This window comes from Cavia porcellus, unplaced genomic scaffold, assembly GCF_034190915.1.
Source record: "Cavia porcellus strain 051 isolate PalLab524CR breed Dunkin Hartley unplaced genomic scaffold, mCavPor4.1 scaffold_16, whole genome shotgun sequence".
Taxonomy (NCBI): Eukaryota; Metazoa; Chordata; class Mammalia; order Rodentia; family Caviidae; genus Cavia; species Cavia porcellus.
Genome location: NW_026947499.1, coordinates 71,692,672 through 71,714,067, shown reverse-complemented (window position 1 = coordinate 71,714,067; position 21,396 = coordinate 71,692,672). Strand labels below are relative to the sequence as shown.

Below are 21,396 nucleotides of genomic sequence, written 5' to 3'. Positions count from 1 at the left end.
GGAAACTTGTTTCTCCCTTAGCTCTATGGCTGCATATATATAGAATGATTTATTAGAAAGCACTACATAAACTAATTGAATTGTATCTCCCATGGGAGGAAAGGGATTGTTTTGAGATTGCCAAGCGTTCTGTCTCTAGGGTTTAAAACAATCTTTTACTAAATCAATTAAAAGGCTTAATGGAGAATACAAAAACAATTTCTTCTTTAGAGAAAATTAAATCATCATTTAAAATTCTTGATCTTCCTTGGTTCATAAATTAAGAAAGTTATCTTTCCTTTTGTTCATGATTATTTATATTACTTTGTTGTATTCTAAGATAATAAAGTGATTCTCAAGAAGAATTAACTAATGTAATTTTAGGAAATGCAAAAATCAAAAGCCTGGGTGTGTGGAGGGAAGGATAGGAGTGGGAAGGAAAGCTCCAGACCAGAGTACTGTGGGCAGTGGAGCTGGTGCCCAGCACTGCCTTCGTTCAGCCTGGACTTGAAAACCAGTGCCAGCAAATGTAGCAGTTTGTGGTTATGAGAGCTAGGACAGTCCTGAGCTCACTGGGGACCCTCAGGGAAGGAAAGTGCAAGCTCTTCAGTGAGTGCGGCGACCACCCTGATGACTCACAGGATTGTGTTCTCTGAAAGACATGGTTTAGATCCTAAACTATGTCCTGTCTCTCTGAACACTCCGGAATAGAAAGCTCAGGGTTTAAACTCAGGACCCGGTGCTTGCACAGCTAGCACTGTTCCCCGGAGCTATCTCCTCAGCCCTTAGAAAGTTTTTTCCCTAAACAATTTTTATCATAAAACTTTCTATTCACAGCTTCTGTTTTACTTTAATTAAGCACTGATATATTTGAGTAGTGAATTATTTTCTTCAATAAGATCTCATAGAAACAATATATTGCCGGATACACATGCAACCTGTATTTGAATATTGGAACAACACTTAATACCCATTAAACGTTCACTCTTCTTTGAAATTGTCTGTTAAGCTTCACAAATTTTTCCAAACTTTTTCCAGCTTTTAACAAAACCTACTAGTGTAGCCCAGTGATTTCAATTTACTTATGAATACCATTGGTTGTGGGCAGCTTGCTGAGCTTATAGAGTAAAACGGAGTAAGTCAAGGACCTGAGCCTCTCCATTTCTACCAAACTCCTTGTTGATTCTGCTATACGACCCTGGACCAGGCATTGGGTAGTTAGAACAGGGTAAACAGTTGTATTTGATTGACAAACGTGGGGAAGATCTGAGGCATATTGGGATAACCTCACCAATGCAATATAGAAAAATCCAGAGTAAAACCACAGCCACTAAATGTTCAATTTAGAACTCATCGAACAAAAAACGGATGACTTTTACAGAAGTGCTTCAGTTATGGAATTGTACTTACGATAATGCGTATAGTAAAGATCTAAAGCATGCGAAGTTTATTTCCAGTATAATTTTCTTTGGCTGCTTTTATTTTCCTCAAGACTTAACCTGTTTGTAGTTGGAACTGAAGTAGCAGAAAGGAAGACTTTGTTTGATGCCAGTTGGATCTGGTGCTTGGTACACGATGGAAACAAAATGCAGCCCCCTTTTGCTTTTCCAACAAATACAGCAAGATTCTATCTATTAAATTTAGAATTTTTGCTGGAGAGATTTAATTTTGATTTCTTTACAGAAAATGTGTCTGCATTTCTAAGAAAAGCTATTGAAATATAAAATACAATAACTGTCCTAGAAACATCTTGAAATGTACAATTACAATACAGGAAATCATGGTACATCAGGAATAATGCTACAATGTCAAATTCATGATCCAAGCTTCAAGATTTTTTTGAAAGCCAAAATAGAATTTCAACTGCATTGTTAAAGAAACTCACACTTTATACATGATCCTATTTTCTCCAATAAATTAAAATATGCTGCAGAAGAAATCTGTGATGGTTTATTTAGTGTGTTAACTCGATGGATTAGTACAAAAACATGCATTCAAAATCTATCTTCTTAAGTGTTTTTATCTTGAAAGCAAGTTAAATTTTGTCCAATATCTTTTTTGTGCTTTTTAGATGATTGTGTGATTGCATCTATTTATGTGATATATTACATTGATGGATTTGTGTAAGTTGAGCCATCCTTGTATCCCTGGGAAGAAGGTCGTGATGTGTGATTCCCTGCATTCTGTCTGCCAGTATCTCGCTGATGATTTTTGTGTTCATTCGAGTTCAGGCTACAATTTTCTTTTTTCAGTGGATCTTTGTATGGTCTTGGAATCAGTGTAAGGGTAGTTTTCAGAAATGACTTTGGGAGTACTCTTTCCTTTTCAAATTCATTAAAGAGCTCGAGGAGTATTGGTGTTACATATTTTCCTAAATCTTTGTGAATCCATTCATTTCAGGGATTATCTTAGTTTGCAGGTTTTTTAATTAAAGCTTCAATTTCATTGCCTACTATTGAATATTCAGAGTTTTAAAGTCTTTCTTTGTTCATTTTTGGTAATTTATGTATATCTAGGAATTGATACATTATATTTGAATTCTTCAATTTTTGATATGAAGGTTTGTAAAGTTGTTGTTAATGATTTTGGTTGCAATAGTGGCTATTGAGATTTTATTATTAGATTGTCAAAGAATCAACTGTTCAATTTATTGACTCGTATTTTTGTCATTGTTCTCAATTTCACTGACTTTTTTCCTTCTTCCCGATATGGATTTGGATTATTTCTGTCTTTGTAGGATCTTATAGTGTACCACTAGACTATTTATCTGAGAGTATTTGGAGAGGAATCCCTTTGCACTTTCTTATATATAAAGTCAGCTGATAAATTATCTAGTTTTCCTTCACCCAAGAATGTTTCAATATCTTCTTTTATTCTCACATCATAGTGTCTTCTATTGTATGCATTTATATATTTATAATTTGATATCAAAAATATCACAGAGAGAATGACACATGCCATCTTTCTCTGGTCCATCAAAATGAAAGCAAACATATCTCCTTTCTATGCTTCCCATTTTCTTCTGTATATCCTGTTTGTTTGTGAGTTCATAAAAATATATCCAAATATTAATTGTGCCTTTTTACTAAACATGATGTCCATTCTATACTCAGTCATATGGTTTCTTTTCATCAGCATTAGTTCCGATTTTTATAACTCACCGTAAATTATTTACTCAACAAAAAGCCAGAAGAATCTATCCCCATCTTTGTATGCCTTCTCCTGGCCTTTCTGCTTTACAATGATCTATATATGTAACAACCTTCCCTTTGTTGATCTGAGGACTATTTTCAATCAGTGTCACCTATACTTCTCCAAGACTTTTGTCTATTTTGCCTAGAAAGACAGACTCAGACATAAATCCATTGTTGCATTAAACAGGATCTCTTGTCTCCGAGTAGAGAATGGAGAAGTTTAAAATTGCTAACTGGCCTCTCTGCGTGTCTGGAGGACTCTGGATTTCTGCGCCCAGACTGCTGGAGTTCCCTCAGGCTTCCAGGTGCAGTGAAGGCGAGAGGTGGGTTTGAGGCTTCCACATCAGCCTCCCCATTCCAGGCTTCATTTGGAGACCTGCTGAGCTCCCCATAGGTGGGCTGGCCCACACTACCAGCCTAGCCCAGCCTGTTTAGCTGCCGCGCCTGGCCACAGGTCTGCAGAGGAGGAGCTGGGCAGATCTGGGGTGCCCTCACTGGCCTCTCTGCGTGACTGGAGGACTCTGGATTTCTGCGCCCAGACTGCTGGAGTTCCCTCAGGCTTCCAGGTGCAGTGAAGGAGAGAGGTGGGTTTAAGGCTTCCACATCAGCCTCCCCATTCCCGGCTTCATTTGGAGACCTGCTGAGCTCCCAATAGGTGGGCTGGCCCACACTACCAGCCTAGCCCAGCCTGTTTAGCTGCCGCGCCTGGCCACAGGTCTGCAGAGGAGGAGCTGGGCAGACCTGGGGTGCCCTCACTGGCCTCTCTGCGTGACTGGAGGACTCTGGATTTCTGCGCCCAGACTGCTGGAGTTCCCTCAGGCTTCCAGGTGCAGTGAAGGAGAGAGGTGGGTTTAAGGCTTCCACATCAGCCTCCCCATTCCAGGCTTCATTTGGAGACCTGCTGAGCTCCCCATAGGTGGGCTGGCCCACACAACCAGCCTAGCGCAGCCTGTTTAGCAGCCACGCCTGGCCATAGGTCTGCAGAGGAGGAGCTGGGCAGATCTGGGGTGCCATCACTGGCCTCTCTGTGTGTCTGGAGGACTCTGGATTTCTGCGCCCAGACTGCTGGAGTTCCCTCAGGCTTCCAGGTGCAGTGAAGGAGAGAGGTGGGTTTAAGGCTTCCACATCAGCCCCCCCATTCCCGGCTTCATTTGGAGACATGCTGAGCTCCCAATAGGTGGGCTGGCCCACACTACCAGCCTAGCCCAGCCTGTTTAGCTGCCGCGCCTGGCCATTGGTCTGCAGAGGAGGACCTGGGCAGATCTGGGGTGCCCTCACTGGCCTCTCTGCGTGTCTGTAGGACTGTGGATATCTCTGCAACCAGGGAGGGTCCACAGGTTCCTGAAGCACTGCGGCCTGTGGTGAGTACCCTAACCCAGCTGCGATTGAAGAACTGTGGAGCTTCCAAGGGGCAGGTGGGTGCACAGTGTCCCTGAGGCCCAGCTTGTCTGGAACTGCGGAGTTCTGAGCAGGCAGAGGAGGACCACTGGTTCTGTAGGCCCAATGGCTTGGAGTAGCGTGGCGCCAGAGTCCCAGTAGCTCCAAACATAGAAGGGGATTTTCAACAGATCCTGAGGAAGCTTTCAAGTAACACTTGAAACACAGAAATATAGGAAAATGACAAAACGAAAGACCAAATTACAACCTCAAACCTCCAGCCCATCACAAGAAACCCTAGGAGCGATGTATATAGAAGAAAATATATCCCATCCACCTCGTATATCGGACACAATAGCCACTGAAATTGACAAGCAACTCCAGGAAGCTTTAAAGAAATTCAAACTCGAAATAATCTCCCAGATAAAAGAAGAAATGATAAAAGAAATGAAAGAGATTCTAAATATATCTAAAGAAAACACAGATAAAAAATTGGAGGAACTAAACAAAAAGATAGAATCCCTAGACGAGCAATATAAGAAACAAACAATACATAATGCAGATGCACAGAGATATACAGGAAATAAAAAACTCCACTGAAAGTTGTAAAAACCGCCTTAATGAAAGTGAAGATAGAATTTCAGACCTTGAAGACAGGATTGCAGCTAGTGAACAGGAAAGGAAAGATCTTTTGAAAATAACAAGGAACCAGGAAACAACAATTCAACAACTGCAAGACGATGCAAAGAAGAATAACATAAGAATGATAGGGATTAATGAAAGAGAGGGAGACAACATGAAGGATGTCAGGAGGATATTTAGAGAAGTAATAGCTGAAAATTTCCCAAGCATGAGATCAGAAACTGACAGCAGGATCAGTGAAGCATATAGAACTCCAAACAGTCATAACCAAAATAAAACTACACCCAGACATATAATAGTCACCATCCCAGCAATCCAACACAAGAATAGATTATTAAAAGCTGTCAGAGAGAAAAGACAAATCACTTATAAAGGAAAACCTATCAGAATCACAGCAGACTTCTCAGCACAAACGATAAAGTCAAGAAGAGCATGGAGTGAAGTATTCCAGATCCTAAAGCAAAATGATTTCCAACCAAGACTGATATATCCTGCAAAACTATCATTCAAAATAGATGGTGCAATACGATACTTCCATGACAAAGAACAGCTGAAGAACTTCATGAACACCAAACCAACCCTGCAAAAAATATTGAAAGACAGTTTAGATACAAAAAGGAAAAAACCACTAAGCAAAGCAAATAATTAAACAGAACCGAAAGATAAAGATGCAACAGCAGAGAGATAACATTCCTACAATTAACCAGCATTTAACAGTAATAACCATTAATGTAAATGGTCTCAATGCACCAATCAAAAGAAACAGACTAGCAGAATGGATCAAGAAACAAAATCCAACCATATGCTGTTTACAGGAAACCCATCTAACCCAGAAAGATACTCACAGACTGAAAGTCAAAGGATGGAAAACAATTCTTCATGCAGCAGGAATCCAAAAAAAGGCAGGAGTAGCCATTCTGTTTGCAGACAATGTGAACTTTAAACCAACAATGACCATAAAGGACAAAGAAGGTCACTACATACTCGTAATGGGAAAACTCCAAGAGGAAGAGATAACTATCTTAAATATATACGCACCAAACTCCAGAGCACCCAGTTATATAAAACAATTATTAACAGAAATGAAAACTCAAATTATCAGTAACACAATTGTAACAGGAGACCTTAATACACCACTGACACCAAGGGACAGATCAACCAGACAGAAAATGAGCAAAGAAATAACAGAACTGAATCACACCTGTGAACAAATGGGTTTGATAGACATATACAGAATGTTCCACCCAACAACATCAGAATACACATTCTTCTCAGCAGTACATGGATCATTTTCTAAAATAGACCATATATTAGCTCACAAAACATATTTAAGCAAATGTAAAAAAGTTGAAATCATCCCTTGCATATTATCGGATCATAGCGCTCTGAAATTAGAAATTAATGACAAAAGATACTGCAAAAATTCCACAAACACATGGAAACTAAATAACACACTCTTGAGTAATCAGTGGGTCACAGAAGAAATTAAAGAAGAAATTAAACAATACCTAAAAGAAAATGAAAATGCAGATACAACTTACCGGAATCTGTGGGATGCAATGAAAGCCGTTCTGAGAGGAAAATTTATTGCACTGAGTTCCCACATCAGGAAAACAGAACGAATACAAATAAATAACTTGATGCTACACCTCAAACAGCTAGAAAAAGAAGAGCAAGTCAAGCCCAAAGCCAAAAGAAGAGAGGAAATTATAAAAATCAGAGCAGAAATCAATGCAATAGAGACTAAGAAAACAATCCAAAGAATCAACGAATCAAAGAGTTGGTTCTTTGAAAGAATAAATAAAATCGATAAGCCCCTAGCCAACCTTATTAAAAAAAGGAAAGAAAAAGCTCAAATTCATGCAATAAGAAATGAAAAAGGAGAAATCACTACAGACCCAATAGAAATACAGAGGATCATCAACACCTATTTCGAAAACCTCTACTCTCAAAAGTTTGATAACACAGAAGAAATAGACAGATTCTTAGAAGCATATGAAGTACCACAGCTAGATCAAGAGGATATAAAACTGTTGAATAACCCAATCTCTGCTAATGAAATTGAGAATGTAATTGGGTCCTTGCCCACCAAGAAGAGCCCAGGCCCAGATGGATTCACTGCAGAATTCTACAAGAAATATAAAGAAGACCTAATGCCGACACTCCTCAAACTATTCAATGAAATTGAAAGGGAAGCAATCCTTCCTAAGTCATTCCTGGAAGCAAATATTACTCTAGTACCAAAACCTGAGAAAGACCCAACTATAAAAGAGAACTATAGACCGATCTCCCTAATGAACACAGATGCAAAAATCCTCAATAAAATATTGGCAAATAGGATCCAGCAAATCATCAAGAAGATTATACACCATGACCAGGTGGGATTCATCCCAGGAATGCAAAGATGGTTCAACATACGCAAATCAATAAATGTAATCCACCATATCAATAAAGCCAAAAATAAGAATCACATGATCATCTCTATAGATGCAGAAAAAGCCTTCGATAAGGTCCAACACTTATTCATGATAAGAACTTTACAGAAAATTGGAATAAATGGTCTTTACCTCAATATAATAAAGGCCACTTATGACAAACCAACAGTCAGCATCATACTAAATGGCCAAAAATTGAAAGCCTTTACTTTAAAATCGGGCACAAGACAAGGATGTCCTTTATCACCACTCCTATTTAACATAGTACTGGAAGTACTAGCCAGAGCAATTAGGCAAGAAAGAAAAATAAAAGGGGTAAAGATAGGAAAAGAAGAAGTTAAATTATCATTGTTTGCAGATGACATGATACTCTACATAGAAGACCCCCTAAACTCCATTGAAATACTCTTAGATACAATAAATAAATTCAGTAATGTAGCTGGACACAAAATCAATACTCAGAAATCAATAGCATTCCTATACACGAACAACAAAATTACAGAGAGGGAAATAAGAGAAACTGGACTATTCACATTAGCAAGCAAAAAAATGAAATATTTAGGAATTACTCTTACGAAAGAAGTGAAAGACTTATACAGTGAAAATTATAATACACTGAAAAAGGAAATTGAAGATGATCTCAGAAAATGGAAAGACAACCCTTGCTCATGGATAGGAAGAACAAACATTGTGAAAATGGCCATTCTCCCAAAACTGTTATACAGATTCAATGCAATCCCAATAGAAATACCATCAACATACCTTATAGATCTAGAGAAATCACTCCTAAATTTCATCTGGAACCAGAAGAGACCTAGAATCGCAAAGGCAATTCTAAGCAGCAAAGACAAAGCAGGAGGCATCACAATCCCTGACTTGAAGTTATACTACAAAGCAACAGTAGTAAAATCAACATGGTATTGGAATCAAAACAGAGCTGAAGATCAGTGGAATAGATTAGAAGATACAACCACAACTACGAACACACTCAACCACCTTATTTTTGATAAAGGAGCCAAGTAGGTTCACTGGAAGAACGACAGTCTCTTTAATAAATGGTGCTGGAAAAACTGGCTCTCCATTTGCCGAAAACTAAAGCTAGACCCATGTCTATCACCATGTACTAAATTAAAATGTAAATGGGTGAAAGAACTGAATATTAAAACAGAAACACTAAATCTATTGGAAGACAAAATAGGTAGAAACCTTGGAGACATAGGAGTAGGTAAAGAATTCATGAACAGGACTCAAACCGCACGGGAAATACTTCCCAGAATCAATAACTGGGACCACTTCTTATTAAAAAGTTTCTGCATGTCAAAAGAAATCTCCAGCATAGTGAAAAGAAAACCCACAAACTGGGAAAAGATTTTAGTGAACTCTCTCTCAGACAAGGGCCTCTTTTCTAAAACATACAAAGAATTAAAGAAACTCAGACCTCTGAAATTCAAAGATCCAATCCAAAAATGGGCATCTGAGATGAATATGCAATTCTCAGATGAAGAAATGCAAATGGCAAATAAATACATGAAAAAATGCTCATCATCATTGGTCATTAGAGAAATGCAAATTAAAACCACACTGAGATACCATCTCACTCCTGAAAGAATGGCCAGGATCAAGAAAACCGACAACAAATGCTGGAGAGGCTGTGGGGAAAAAGGAACTCTCCTGCACTGCTGGTGGGAGTGTAGACTGGTACAGCCTTTGTGGAGATCTTTCTGGAGATTTCTCAAAAAGTTGGGACTGGAAATCCCATTTATTCCAGCTATTCCACTTCTAGGCATATTCCCAGAAGAACTGAAAGCATCATACCACAGTGATATATGTGCACCTATGTTTATAGCAGCACAATTTGTAATCGCCAGATCTTGGAAACAACCCAAGTGCCCATCAACTGAGGAATGGATAAAAAAGTTGTGGTATTTCTATACAATGGAGTATTATTCAGCTATAAAGAAGGATCACATTGAGATATTTATCAATAAATGGGCACAGCTTGAGACCATACTCATAAGTGAAATAAATCAATCTCGCATGTGTGAATACCGAATAGTTTTCCTAATGTAAGTAATGATTCAAATATATAAAAATATGTGGTAATCATGATTCCCCATTAGGTGGCCTTGAAGCCTTATAAAGTTGTCACTCATTAATTAGAAAGGCTTTATTCTGGGCTTCTTGATATGAAAATATTTGAAGCTAGAGTATATGAAGTTTTACCCAAATATTTCAAGGAAAAAGACACTATGGTAACTACTATTAAGTCAGGTTATAAGGTGGTGAAGTACTAGGTTATTGAAACAGTCATGCTGTGACCTCTATTGTTATATTGTTATGTCCTGTTTTATCTCAATCTCCCCCTTATTGTTTCAAAAAAAAATTATTTAGTCATTTCTTATGTTTGTCTTAATTAAAGAAAAAATTCAAAAAATTAGGATATATAAATAGTAACTCTTTTCGATTTCCTATTAACTTGTTTTGAAGTCCTGTAGTACTCCCATGATCTTGTTTTGACTGATTAGACTCTGTTCCATTCTATATGATAGTATCAAGTTTGAAGACATAGGCAACTACTTTGAAGACAATAAGATTCACTAAGATACCCATTCTGGTTTGACTATTGTCTTCTTTGGAAGTCCTGTAATGTTTACAATGCCTAAGTTTTATTGGTCTTGTTCTCTACTGTTTTGTCCAACTTTATAATATCTAATAAGATAGACAATTCTTTTTAAGGAAACAAGGGACAACGTTGATAACCATTGTTGATAAACTTGTACTCTGTTCTACACCATGTGCTATGTCTATCCTTGGTATTGACTGACAGCTTTGTTTTGCCATATTTGACTGTATTCTTCCCCCCCCCCCAAAGAAAGTAATAAGCACTAAGGAGTAATAAAATCCAAGATGTGTAAATTTTGTTGTAAAAAAGAGAGGGAAAAAAAAAAAAGAAAAGGAGCTCTAATGGATATAACAGCAAGTGTGTTTGGGGGTGTTAAATAGCTGACTTTATCAATGTTTTTGGAACATTGAACACAGCTGTTTGCAGTCTCCCTTTTTGAATGTCCACCTTGTGTTCTTTGATACTCTGATTTGAGGAACTATTTTCAAGAAAATAGTGTGTAATCTACTAGCAGGTAATTTCTTACTGTTATGGTTTTTTGTTTTGTTTTGTTTTTTTTGTTTTGTAGTTCTGTATTGCGTGTACCCTTACGCCGCTTTGGTTTGTTTTGTGTTTTTCTCTTTTTCCTCTTAAATAAAAAAAAAAAAAAAAAAAGAGAAGTTTAAAATTAACACGTCAACCAATATATAGGATGAATAGATGAGATGGGTGGATGAATAGATACAGAAAAACATGATAGACAGGTGACAGTAAGTAGATAAATGGACTTCCAGCTGATGCCAAATGTATTACAAAAATTACACACTAAGTGCACTTAATGTATTAGTGAAAATTGACAAGTTTTTAAAACTCAGTTGCACTTTAGTGAGTGTAGATAACTGTAGTCCACAATGATATGGAAAGCAGAGAAGCAGAACAGTCTCCAAACAGACTTGCATCACAAACTTGCATGAAAAGTGGAGCAACAGAAATTAAAAAAAAAAAATGTTTGATAAAGATATTGGGAAATTTTAATATTCTTTTGCAAAAAATGTTAATTTAGGACATTGTCTCTACCCCTTTCCAATCACAACAAAAGACTCATTGTGAGTTAAAAATTAAAGTTGCGATTAATCCTAAAGTTCAGTCAAGGAGAACATAGAGAATATTTAAATATTGTTTTATGAAAGGACAGGATGAAAAATACAGAGTCACAATGGGAAAGTTAAAGAGAAACATGTAAATCTCACAATTACCAAGTTGTCTAAAGCAAGAGTTTCCAAGTTTTAAAATGAATAGCAAGATTTCAAGCCATAGGGATCATATTTGTAATTTAAAAGAGCATAAATCAAGAAAAAAAGAACAACTAAGCCAAAATATAAGTAGTATGAGTCAAAAGGTGTGAGTAGACAAGAAAGCACCAAGAAATACAAATATCCACATGGAAATGTTGTTAATTGAAGTAGGAACCTGGGAATTTGAATAATGACATGGCGCTTTATTCACATCAAATTAGCCAACCTGTGTTTTTTTTAAAAGGTAACTTCCCCTAATAGTATCTAGGGAAGCTGGTATGGTCTTACGCTCATTAAGTAAGTGTGGCTTTTCAACATTTATTTGGAACACTTTGAGGCTATCACAAAAGTAAATCAGGACTATATGCATGTGTATATAGTAATGCATTTAATTCTCAGTGAAGAATGTGATATTCCTACACCAAGAATTATGGCATTGGGGCACACAGACAAGATGTGCAATAGTGTAGGTAAGATATATGGTGCTTCTGTTCTTTAACAGGGAATTTATTAATTACTTATCCTTTTCCACTTCAAGAAGAGTCACAATCAATAGCGAGACCCTGACTCAAAAAAAAAAAAAAGTCACAATCTTCAGGCACCTTATTTTTCCAAATAGGAAGAAGCATTCCTCTGAAAACCCAATGCATCTACCAGAGCGCCTATACTCCAGAAGATGCGAAGACAGATCCTTAGTGTATTACAAGTGCTGCCACCTATCGGCTGATTCATTCAGTATTTCTTTCTTGTTGAGATGTCTGGATAAACTTGATCCTGTCTCCTCTCCACAGATCCACAGACACTTCAGGGTCCTAAGACCAGGACTGAGGAGGCAGGTGTAAAATATAGGCCACCTGAGCACGTACTGTATAGTTACTGTACGACTACATCTAAAATGTAGTTACCAGACTCTGGATATCTCCGCCCAGACTGCTGGAGTTCCCCCAGACTTCCAGGTGCAGTGAAGGGGAGAGGTGGGTTTGAGGCTTCCACACCAGCCTCCCCATTCTGGCTTCATTTGGAGACCTGCTAAGCTCCCCATAGGTGGGCTGGCCCACACTACCAGCCTAGCCCAGCCTGTTTAGCTGCCGCGCCTGGCCATTGGTCTGCAGAGGAGGAGCTGGGCAGATCTGGGTGCCCTCACCAGCCTCTCTGCGTGACTGGAGGACTCTGGATATCTCTGCAACCAGGGAGGGTCCACAGGTTCCTGAACCACTGCGGCCTGTGGTGAGTACCCTAACCCGGCTGTGATTGAAGAACTGTGGAGCTTCCAAGGGGCAGGTGGGCGCACAGTGTCCCTGAGGCCCAGCTTGTCTGGAACTGCAGAGTTCTGAGCAGGCAGAGGAGGGCCACTGGTTCTGTAGGCCCAATGACTTGGGGTAGCGCGGTGCCAGAGTCTCAGTAGCTCCAAACATAGAAGGGGATTTTCAACAGATCCTGAGGAAGCTTTCAAGTAACACTTGAAACACAGAAATATAGGAAAATGACAAAACGAAAGACCAAATTACAACCTCAAACCTCCAGCCCATCTCAAGAAACCCTAGGAGCGAAGTATATAGAAGAAAATATATCCCATCCTCCTCATATATCGGACACAATAGCCACTGAAATTGACAAGCAACTCCAGGAAGCTTTAAAGAAATTCAAACTCGAAATAATCTCCCAGATAAAAGAAGAAATGATAAAAGAAATGAAAGAGATTCTAAATATATCTAAAGAAAACACAGATAAAAAATTGGAGGAACTAAACAAAAAGATAGAATCCCTAGACGAGCAATATAAGAAACAAACAGAATACATAATGCAGATGCACAGAGATATACAGGAAATAAAAAACTCCACTGAAAGTTGTAAAAACTGCCTTAATGAAAGTGAAGATAGAATTTCAGACCTTGAAGACAGGATTGCAGCTAGTGAACAGGAAAGGAAAGATCTTTTGAAAATAACAAGGAACCAGGAAACAACAATTCAACAACTGCAAGACGATGCAAAGAAGAATAACATAAGAATGATAGGGATTAATGAAAGAGAGGGAGACAACATGAAGGATGTCAGGAGGATATTTAGAGAAGTAATAGCTGAAAATTTCCCAAGCATGAGATCAGAAACTGACAGCAGGATCAGTGAAGCATATAGAACTCCAAACAGTCATAACCAAAATAAAACTACACCCAGACATATAATAATCACCATCCCAGAAATCCAACACAAGAATAGATTATTAAAAGCTGTCAGAGAGAAGAGACAGATCACTTATAAAGGAAAACCTATCAGAATCACAGCAGACTTCTCAGCACAAACGATAAAGTCAAGAAGAGCATGGAGTGAAGTATTCCAGATCCTAAAGCAAAATGATTTCCAACCGAGACTGATATATCCTGCAAAACTATCATTCAAAATAGATGGTGCAATATGATACTTCCATGACAAAGAACAGCTGAAGAACTTCATGAACACCAAACCAACCCTGCAAAAAATATTGACAGACAGTTTAGATGCACAAAGGAAAAAACCACTAAGCAAAGCAAATAATTAAACAGAACAGAAAGATAAAGATGCAACAGCAGAGAGATAACATTCCTACAATTAACCAGCATTTAACAGTAATAACCATTAATGTAAATTGTCTCAATGCACAATCAAAAGAAACAGACTAGCAGAATGGATCAAGAAACAAAATCCAACCATATTCTGTTTACAGGAAACCCATCTAACCCAGAAGGATACTCACAGAAAGTCAAAGGATGGAAAACAATTCTCCATGCAGCAGGAATCCAAAAAAAGGCAGGAGTAGCCATTCTGTTTGCAGACAACGTGAACTTTAAACCAACAATGACCATAAAGGACAAAGAAGGTCACTACATACTCGTAAGGGGAAAATTCCAAGAGGAAGAGATAACTATCTTAAATATATATGCACCAAACTCCAGAGCACCCAGTTATATAAAACAATTATTAACAGAAATGAAAACTCAAATTATCAGTAACACAATTGTAACAGGAGACCTTAATACACCACTGACACCAAGGGACAGATCAACCAGACAGAAAATGAGCAAAGAAATAACAGAACTGAATCACACCTGTGAACAAATGGGTTTGATAGACATATACAGAATGTTCCACCCAACAACATCAGAATACACATTCTTCTCAGCAGTACATGGATCATTTTCTAAAATAGACCATATATTAGCTCACAAAACATATTTAAGCAAATGTAAAAAAGTTGAAATCATCCCTTGCATATTATCGGATCATAGCGCTCTGAAATTAGAAATTAATGACAAAAGATACTGCAAAAATTCCACAAACACATGGAAACTAAATAACACACTCTTGAGTAATCAGTGGGTCACAGAAGAAATTAAAGAAGAAATTAAACAATACCTAAAAGAAAATGAAAATGCAGATACAACTTACCGGAATCTGTGGGATGCAATGAAAGCCGTTCTGAGAGGAAAATTTATTGCACTGAGTTCCCACATCAGGAAAACAGAACGAATACAAATAAATAACTTGATGCTACACCTCAAACAGCTAGAAAAAGAAGAGCAAGTCAAGCCCAAAGCCAAAAGAAGAGAGGAAATTATAAAAATCAGAGCAGAAATCAATGCAATAGAGACTAAGAAAACAATCCAAAGAATCAACGAATCAAAGAGTTGGTTCTTTGAAAGAATAAATAAAATCGATAAGCCCCTAGCCAACCTTATTAAAAAAAAGGGAAGAAAAAGCTCAAATTCATGCAATAAGAAATGAAAAAGGAGAAATCACTACAGACCCAATAGAAATACAGAGGATCATCAACACCTATTTCGAAAACCTCTACTCTCAAAAGTTTGATAACACAGCAGAAATAGACAGATTCTTAGAAGCATATGAAGTACCAAAGCTAGATCAAGAGGATATAAAACTGTTGAATAACCCAATCTCTGCTAATGAACTTGAAAATGTAATTAAGTCCTTACCCACCAAGAAGAGCCCAGGCCCAGATGGATTCACTGCAGAATTCTACAAGAAATATAAAGAAGACCTAATGCCGACACTCCTCAAACTATTCAATGAAATTGAAAGGGAAGCAATCCTTCCTAAGTCATTCCTGGAAGCAAATATTACTCTAGTACCAAAACCTGAGAAAGACCCAACTATAAAAGAGAACTATAGACCGATCTCCCTAATGAACACAGATGCAAAAATCCTCAATAAAATATTGGCAAATAGGATCCAGCAAATCATCAAGAAGATTATACACCATGACCAAGTGGGATTCATCCCAGGAATGCAAGGATGGTTCAACATACGCAAATCAATAAATGTAATCCACCATATCAATAAAGCCAAAAATAAGAATCACATGATCATCTCTATAAATGCAGAAAAAGCCTTCGATAAGGTCCAACACTTATTCATGATAAAAACTTTACAGAAAATTGGAATAAATGGTCTTTACCTCAATATAATAAAGGCCATTTATGACAAACCAACAGCCAGCATCATACTAAATGGCCAAAAATTGAAAGCCTTTACTTTAAAATCGGGCACAAGACAAGGATGTCCTTTATCACCACTCCTATTTAATATAGTACTGGAAGTACTAGCCAGAGCAATTAGGCAAGAAAGAGAAATAAAATGGGTAAAGATAGGAAAAGAAGAAGTTAAATTATCATTGTTTGCAGATGACATGATACTCTACATAGAAGACCCCCTAAACTCCATTGAAATACTCTTAGATACAATAAATAAATTCAGTAATGTGGCTGGATACAAAATCAATACTCAGAAATCAATAGCATTCCTATACACAAACAACAAAATTACAGAGAGGGAAATAAGAGAAACTGGACTATTCACATTAGCAAGCAAAAAAATGAAATATTTAGGAATTACTCTTAGGAAAGAAGTGAAAGACTTATACAGTGAAAATTATAATACACTGAAAAAGGAAATTGAAGATGATCTCAGAAAATGGAAAGACATCCCTTGCTTATGGCTAGGAAGAACAAACATTGTGAAAATGGCCATTCTCCCAAAACTGTTATACAGATTCAATGCAATCCCAATAGAAATTCCATCAACATACCTTGTAGATCTAGAGAAATCACTCCTAAATTTCATCTGGAACCAGAAGAGACCTAGAATCGCAAAGGCAATTCTAAGCAGCAAAGACAAAGCAGGAGGCATCACAATCCCTGACTTGAAATTATACTACAAAGCAACAGTAGTAAAATCAACATGGTATTGGAATCAAAACAGAGCTGAAGATCAGTGGAATAGATTAGAAGATACAACCACAACTACGAACACACTCAACCACATTATCTTTGATAAAGGAGCCAAGCAGGTTCACTGGAAGAACGACAGTCTCTTTAATAAATGGTGCTGGAAAAACTGGCTCTCCATTTGCTGAAAACTAAAGCTAGACCCATGTCTATCACCATGTACTAAATTAAAATCTAAATGGGTCAAAGATCTGAATATTAAAACAGAAACACTAAATCTATTGGAAGACAAAATAGGTAGAAACCTTGGAGACATAGGAGTAGGTAAAGAATTCATGAACAGGACTCAAACCGCACGGGAAATACTTCCCAGAATCAATAACTGGGACCACTTCTTATTAAAAAGTTTCTGCATGTCAAAAGAAATCTCCAGCATAGTGAAAAGAAAACCCACAAACTGGGAAAAGATTTTAGTGAACTCTCTCTCAGACAAGGGCCTCTTGTCTAAAACATATAAAGAATTAAAGAAACTCAGACCTCCAAAATTCAAAGATCCAATCCAAAAATGGGCATCTGAGATGAATACGCAATTCTCAGATGAAGAAATGCAAATGGCAAATAAATACATGAAAAAATGCTCATCATCATTGATCATTAGAGAAATGCAAATTAAAACCACACTGAGATACCATCTCACTCCTGAAAGAATGGCCAGGATCAAGAAAACCGACAACAAATGCTGGAGAGGCTGTGGGGAAAAAGGAACTCTCCTGCACTGCTGGTGGGAGTGTAGACTGGTACAGCCTTTGTGGAGATCTGTCTGGAGATTTCTCAAAAAGTTGGGACTGGAAATCCCATTTATCCCAGCTATTCCACTTCTAGGCATATTCCCAGAAGAACTGAAAGCATCATACCACAGTGATATATGTGCACCTATGTTTATAGCAGCACAATTTGTAATCGCCAGATCTTGGAAACAACCCAAGTGTCCATCAACTGAGGAATGGATAAAAAAGTTGTGGTATTTCTATACAATGAAGTATTATTCAGCTATAAAGAAGGATCACATTGAGATATTTATCAATAAATGGGCGCAGCTTGAGACCATACTCATAAGTGAAATAAATCAATCTCGCATGTGTGAATACCGAATAGTTTCCCTAATGTAAGTAATGATTCAAATACATACAAATATGTGGTAATCATGATTCCCCATTAGGTGGCCTTGGAGCCTTATAAAGTTTTCACTCATTAATTAGAAAGGCTTTATTCTGGGCTTCTTGATTTGAAAATATTTGAAGCTAGAGTATATGAAGTTTTATCCAAATATTTCAAGGAAAAAGACACTATGGTAACTACTATTAAGTCAGGTTATATGGTGGTGAAGTACTAGGTTGTTGAAACAGTCATGCTGTGACCTCTATTGTTATATTGTTATGTCCTGATTTATCTCAATCTCCCCCTTATTGTTTTAAAAAATTATGTAGTCATTTCTTATGTTTGTCTTAATTAAAGAAAAAATTCAAAACATTAGGATATATAAATAGTAACTCTTTTTGATTTCCTATTAACTTGTTTTGGAGTCCTGTAGTACTCCCACGATCTTGTTTTGACTGATCAGACTCTGTTCCATTCTATATGGTAGTATCAAGTTTGAAGACATAGGCAACTACTTTGAAGACAATAAGATTCACTAAGATACCCATTCTGGTTTGACTATTGTCTTCTTTGGAAGTCCTGTAATGTTTACAATGCCTAAGTTTTATTGGTCTTGTTCTCTACTGTTTTGTCCAACTTTATAATATCTAATGAGATAGACAATTCTTTTTAAGGAAACAAGGGACAACGTTGATAACCATTGTTGATAAACTTGTACTCTGTTCTACACCATGTGCTATGTCTATCCTTGGTATTGACTGACAGCTTTGTTTTGCCATATTTGACTGTATTCTTCCCCCCCCCACAAAAAAAAGTAATAAGCACTAAGGAGTAACGAAATCCAAAGTGTGTGAATTTTGTTGTAAAAAAGAGAGGGGAAAAAAAAAAAAAAAAGAAAAAGAGCTCTAACGGATATAACAGCAAGTGTGTTTAGGGGTGTTAAATAGCTGACTGTATCAATGTTTTTGGATCATTGAACACAGCTGTTTGCAGTCTACCTGTTTGAATGTCCACCTTGTATTCTTTGATACTGTGATTTGAGGAACTATTTTCAAGATGATAATATGTAATATACTAACAGGTGATTTCTTACTGTTATGTTTTTTTTTTGTTTGTTTGTTTGTTTTTTTTTTTTTGTTTGTTTTGTTTTTTTGTAGTTCTGTATTACGTGTACCCTTACACCGCTTTGGTTTGTTTTGTGTTTTTCTCTTTTTCCTCTTAAATTTAAAAAAAAAAAAAAAAAAAAAAAAAAAAAAAAAAAAAAAAAAAAAAAAAAAAAACGTAGTTACCAAGATAGTTCCATTTTGCAGAAATTTATGTTAACTACACAGAAGAGGTTTAAAAGGCTGTGATATGTAGCGTTTAAAGCAACTGAGGAATTTCACAGATGAGAGGCCAGCGAGCAGCTAAGTCATCAGTATCTATTCAAGAAATGAGTCTGAAACTAGTAGCTAGCAGTTTCACTTTTACATTTGATGTTTTCATGTAATTTTAGTAGTTAAAATTGGACCTTGTGCTAGTCTATTCTGTATCTCCTGAGCATCGACACTCACTAATGAGATCGTGGATCTGAAACACTGAACCAGAATTAGTAGACATTAAACGATACTGGCAAGAAATTTTCACCATTTAAAATTTTCCATGTTCAGAGAAAAAGAAAAAAAAAAAAACAACTCACTCCCCTGAGGAAGAGGAGTTAGAGTCTATTCTTAGTGTCTTATCCTTGAAGGTGACTGAGCTGAAAGCACTGATCAATTTTCATTTTTGCTGTCTCCCTCCTGGCCCGCAAAAGAAGGAACGGTTCTGAGAGATGGAAAGTGCACCTGGGGCTTAGGTAGGAAAGTGAACGACAGCCACGCTGCATTACAATGAGCAACTCAGGTTCATCCTCCCGGCCAAGTCAGCGGCAAGATGAGAAAAATAAAATAATGTTTCAGAAGCAGCATGGTATCTCTGTGATATGATTTTCCTTACCACCTGCTTCCCCCACAAATATCCCCAATCTAGATTTGTATAAACTAATATTCTCTCCCTGCACAGGTCGGTTATTATACTGCTCCATAGCGTCATGAAATGCCTTTCATACACATAGGGATGAAAGAACCAGCCTACTTAGAAACATTTCAGACACTAAATATGTGGCATTATCTCTCCATAGAGCAAATAATAGAATGAACCATCATCCTATCTGCTACCTCTGTTACTGCGAACAGATACCTTTAAGCATATTAAAGTCTAGTTAATCTACATTTATTGAAAATTACTTTATGCTAATGAACAGAAATAAAAGAGGGCAAAGATAATGTATTAGCACATTACATTAGCTAAAAACAGTCAGCATCTGTCATTTTGCTGTACTAATCTCTTGTTTTATGAAAGAGCATAATTAAAATTATCTTTATCAACTTTCTCTTGACAGTAAGTCTTAAATATTGGGAGGTAAATATACTTCCATAGAGTTAATAATAGAGAAGAAATACATAGAACCACCTTCCCTGTGAGTAAGGACTTGAGACACAAGCTCTTGCATTTATTTCACAATGGGACCCAAACGCCCAGTCCTGCAGTGGCAGGTGCAGTGACTGATGCCATCAATACAAGCTCAGTCATGAAGTCAGGGCCGTGATAGGCACGCATCTATATTTACCTCACAGTCGATGACTGTGTAAGGACAGAAAGAACAGATAAGACAAAGAAACGAACAGTTAAATGCAAAACTAAGTTTGTTCATTATAGCAAGTATTACCTAAGATATCCAGACCCTTTCCTCAAAAGGCTCATTTGACCCGGAATAGCAAGGAAAACAGTTCTCAAGGTTAAGCATGCTTAGGTTTGTAAAATCTCAGGCCACTAATAATCATGAAAAAATGAAGTACAAACTTAGTAGATTTATTGTCGGTGTGAGGAGTTATTTGTTGAGGACATGAATGAAGTAATGGATTATATTAAGTTGTTTATTGAATAATAATTCACACTATTTTCAAAATGATTCTTGAAAACTTCAGGAAATGAGTTTGAAGTTTTCTAATTTTTTTTTATCTATAATCTATTGATTGCCTGAAAATAATCTAAATTTGGCTAAAGATCTGAAGTTTTGCAAGAACAAAACTGTGAATATTGATTTTCTTAGTACCAACTATTTGCCACTTCTGTGCTCCAGCACAAGCCCAGTGTGTGTGGGAGGTAATCCACAAACACAGAAAACTGTCAGAGAGGAAAGACTAGACAGGAAAAATCGAGGTAAGCAGACCTGTGCAAGCAGATTTGTACATGAAATATAAGACTATGTTTCATGGTGAATTTACTGAATGTCTTAAGAAAAAGAGGCGAATCGACATAGAATGTTCAGAGTGAAGCTTTTTCCCATTGACTCTCCATGGAGCAGGCATGGGAGTGGTCATGGATGGAACATCTGCTGATGCATTAGACCTTGCCCAGAGGGCTCATCGTCTAAGTTAGAGCTCATCAAACTCATCGAAAACCTCTAAGAAGGTC

General features: G+C 37.2%; 1 protein-coding gene across 1 annotated transcript in view; it reads right to left on the bottom strand.

The window, feature by feature from the left end:
- LOC106028440 (endogenous retrovirus group K member 24 Gag polyprotein-like) overlaps positions 1–19,963 on the bottom strand; it is a 53,371-nt gene extending 33,408 nt beyond the window's left edge. Inside the window, exon 1 of the mRNA XM_063227091.1 lies at positions 19,876–19,963. Within this exon, the coding sequence (XP_063083161.1) occupies positions 19,876–19,963 (88 nt within the window). The remainder of the gene's footprint in view (positions 1–19,875) is intronic.
- Positions 19,964–21,396: the final 1,433 nt, after the last annotated feature.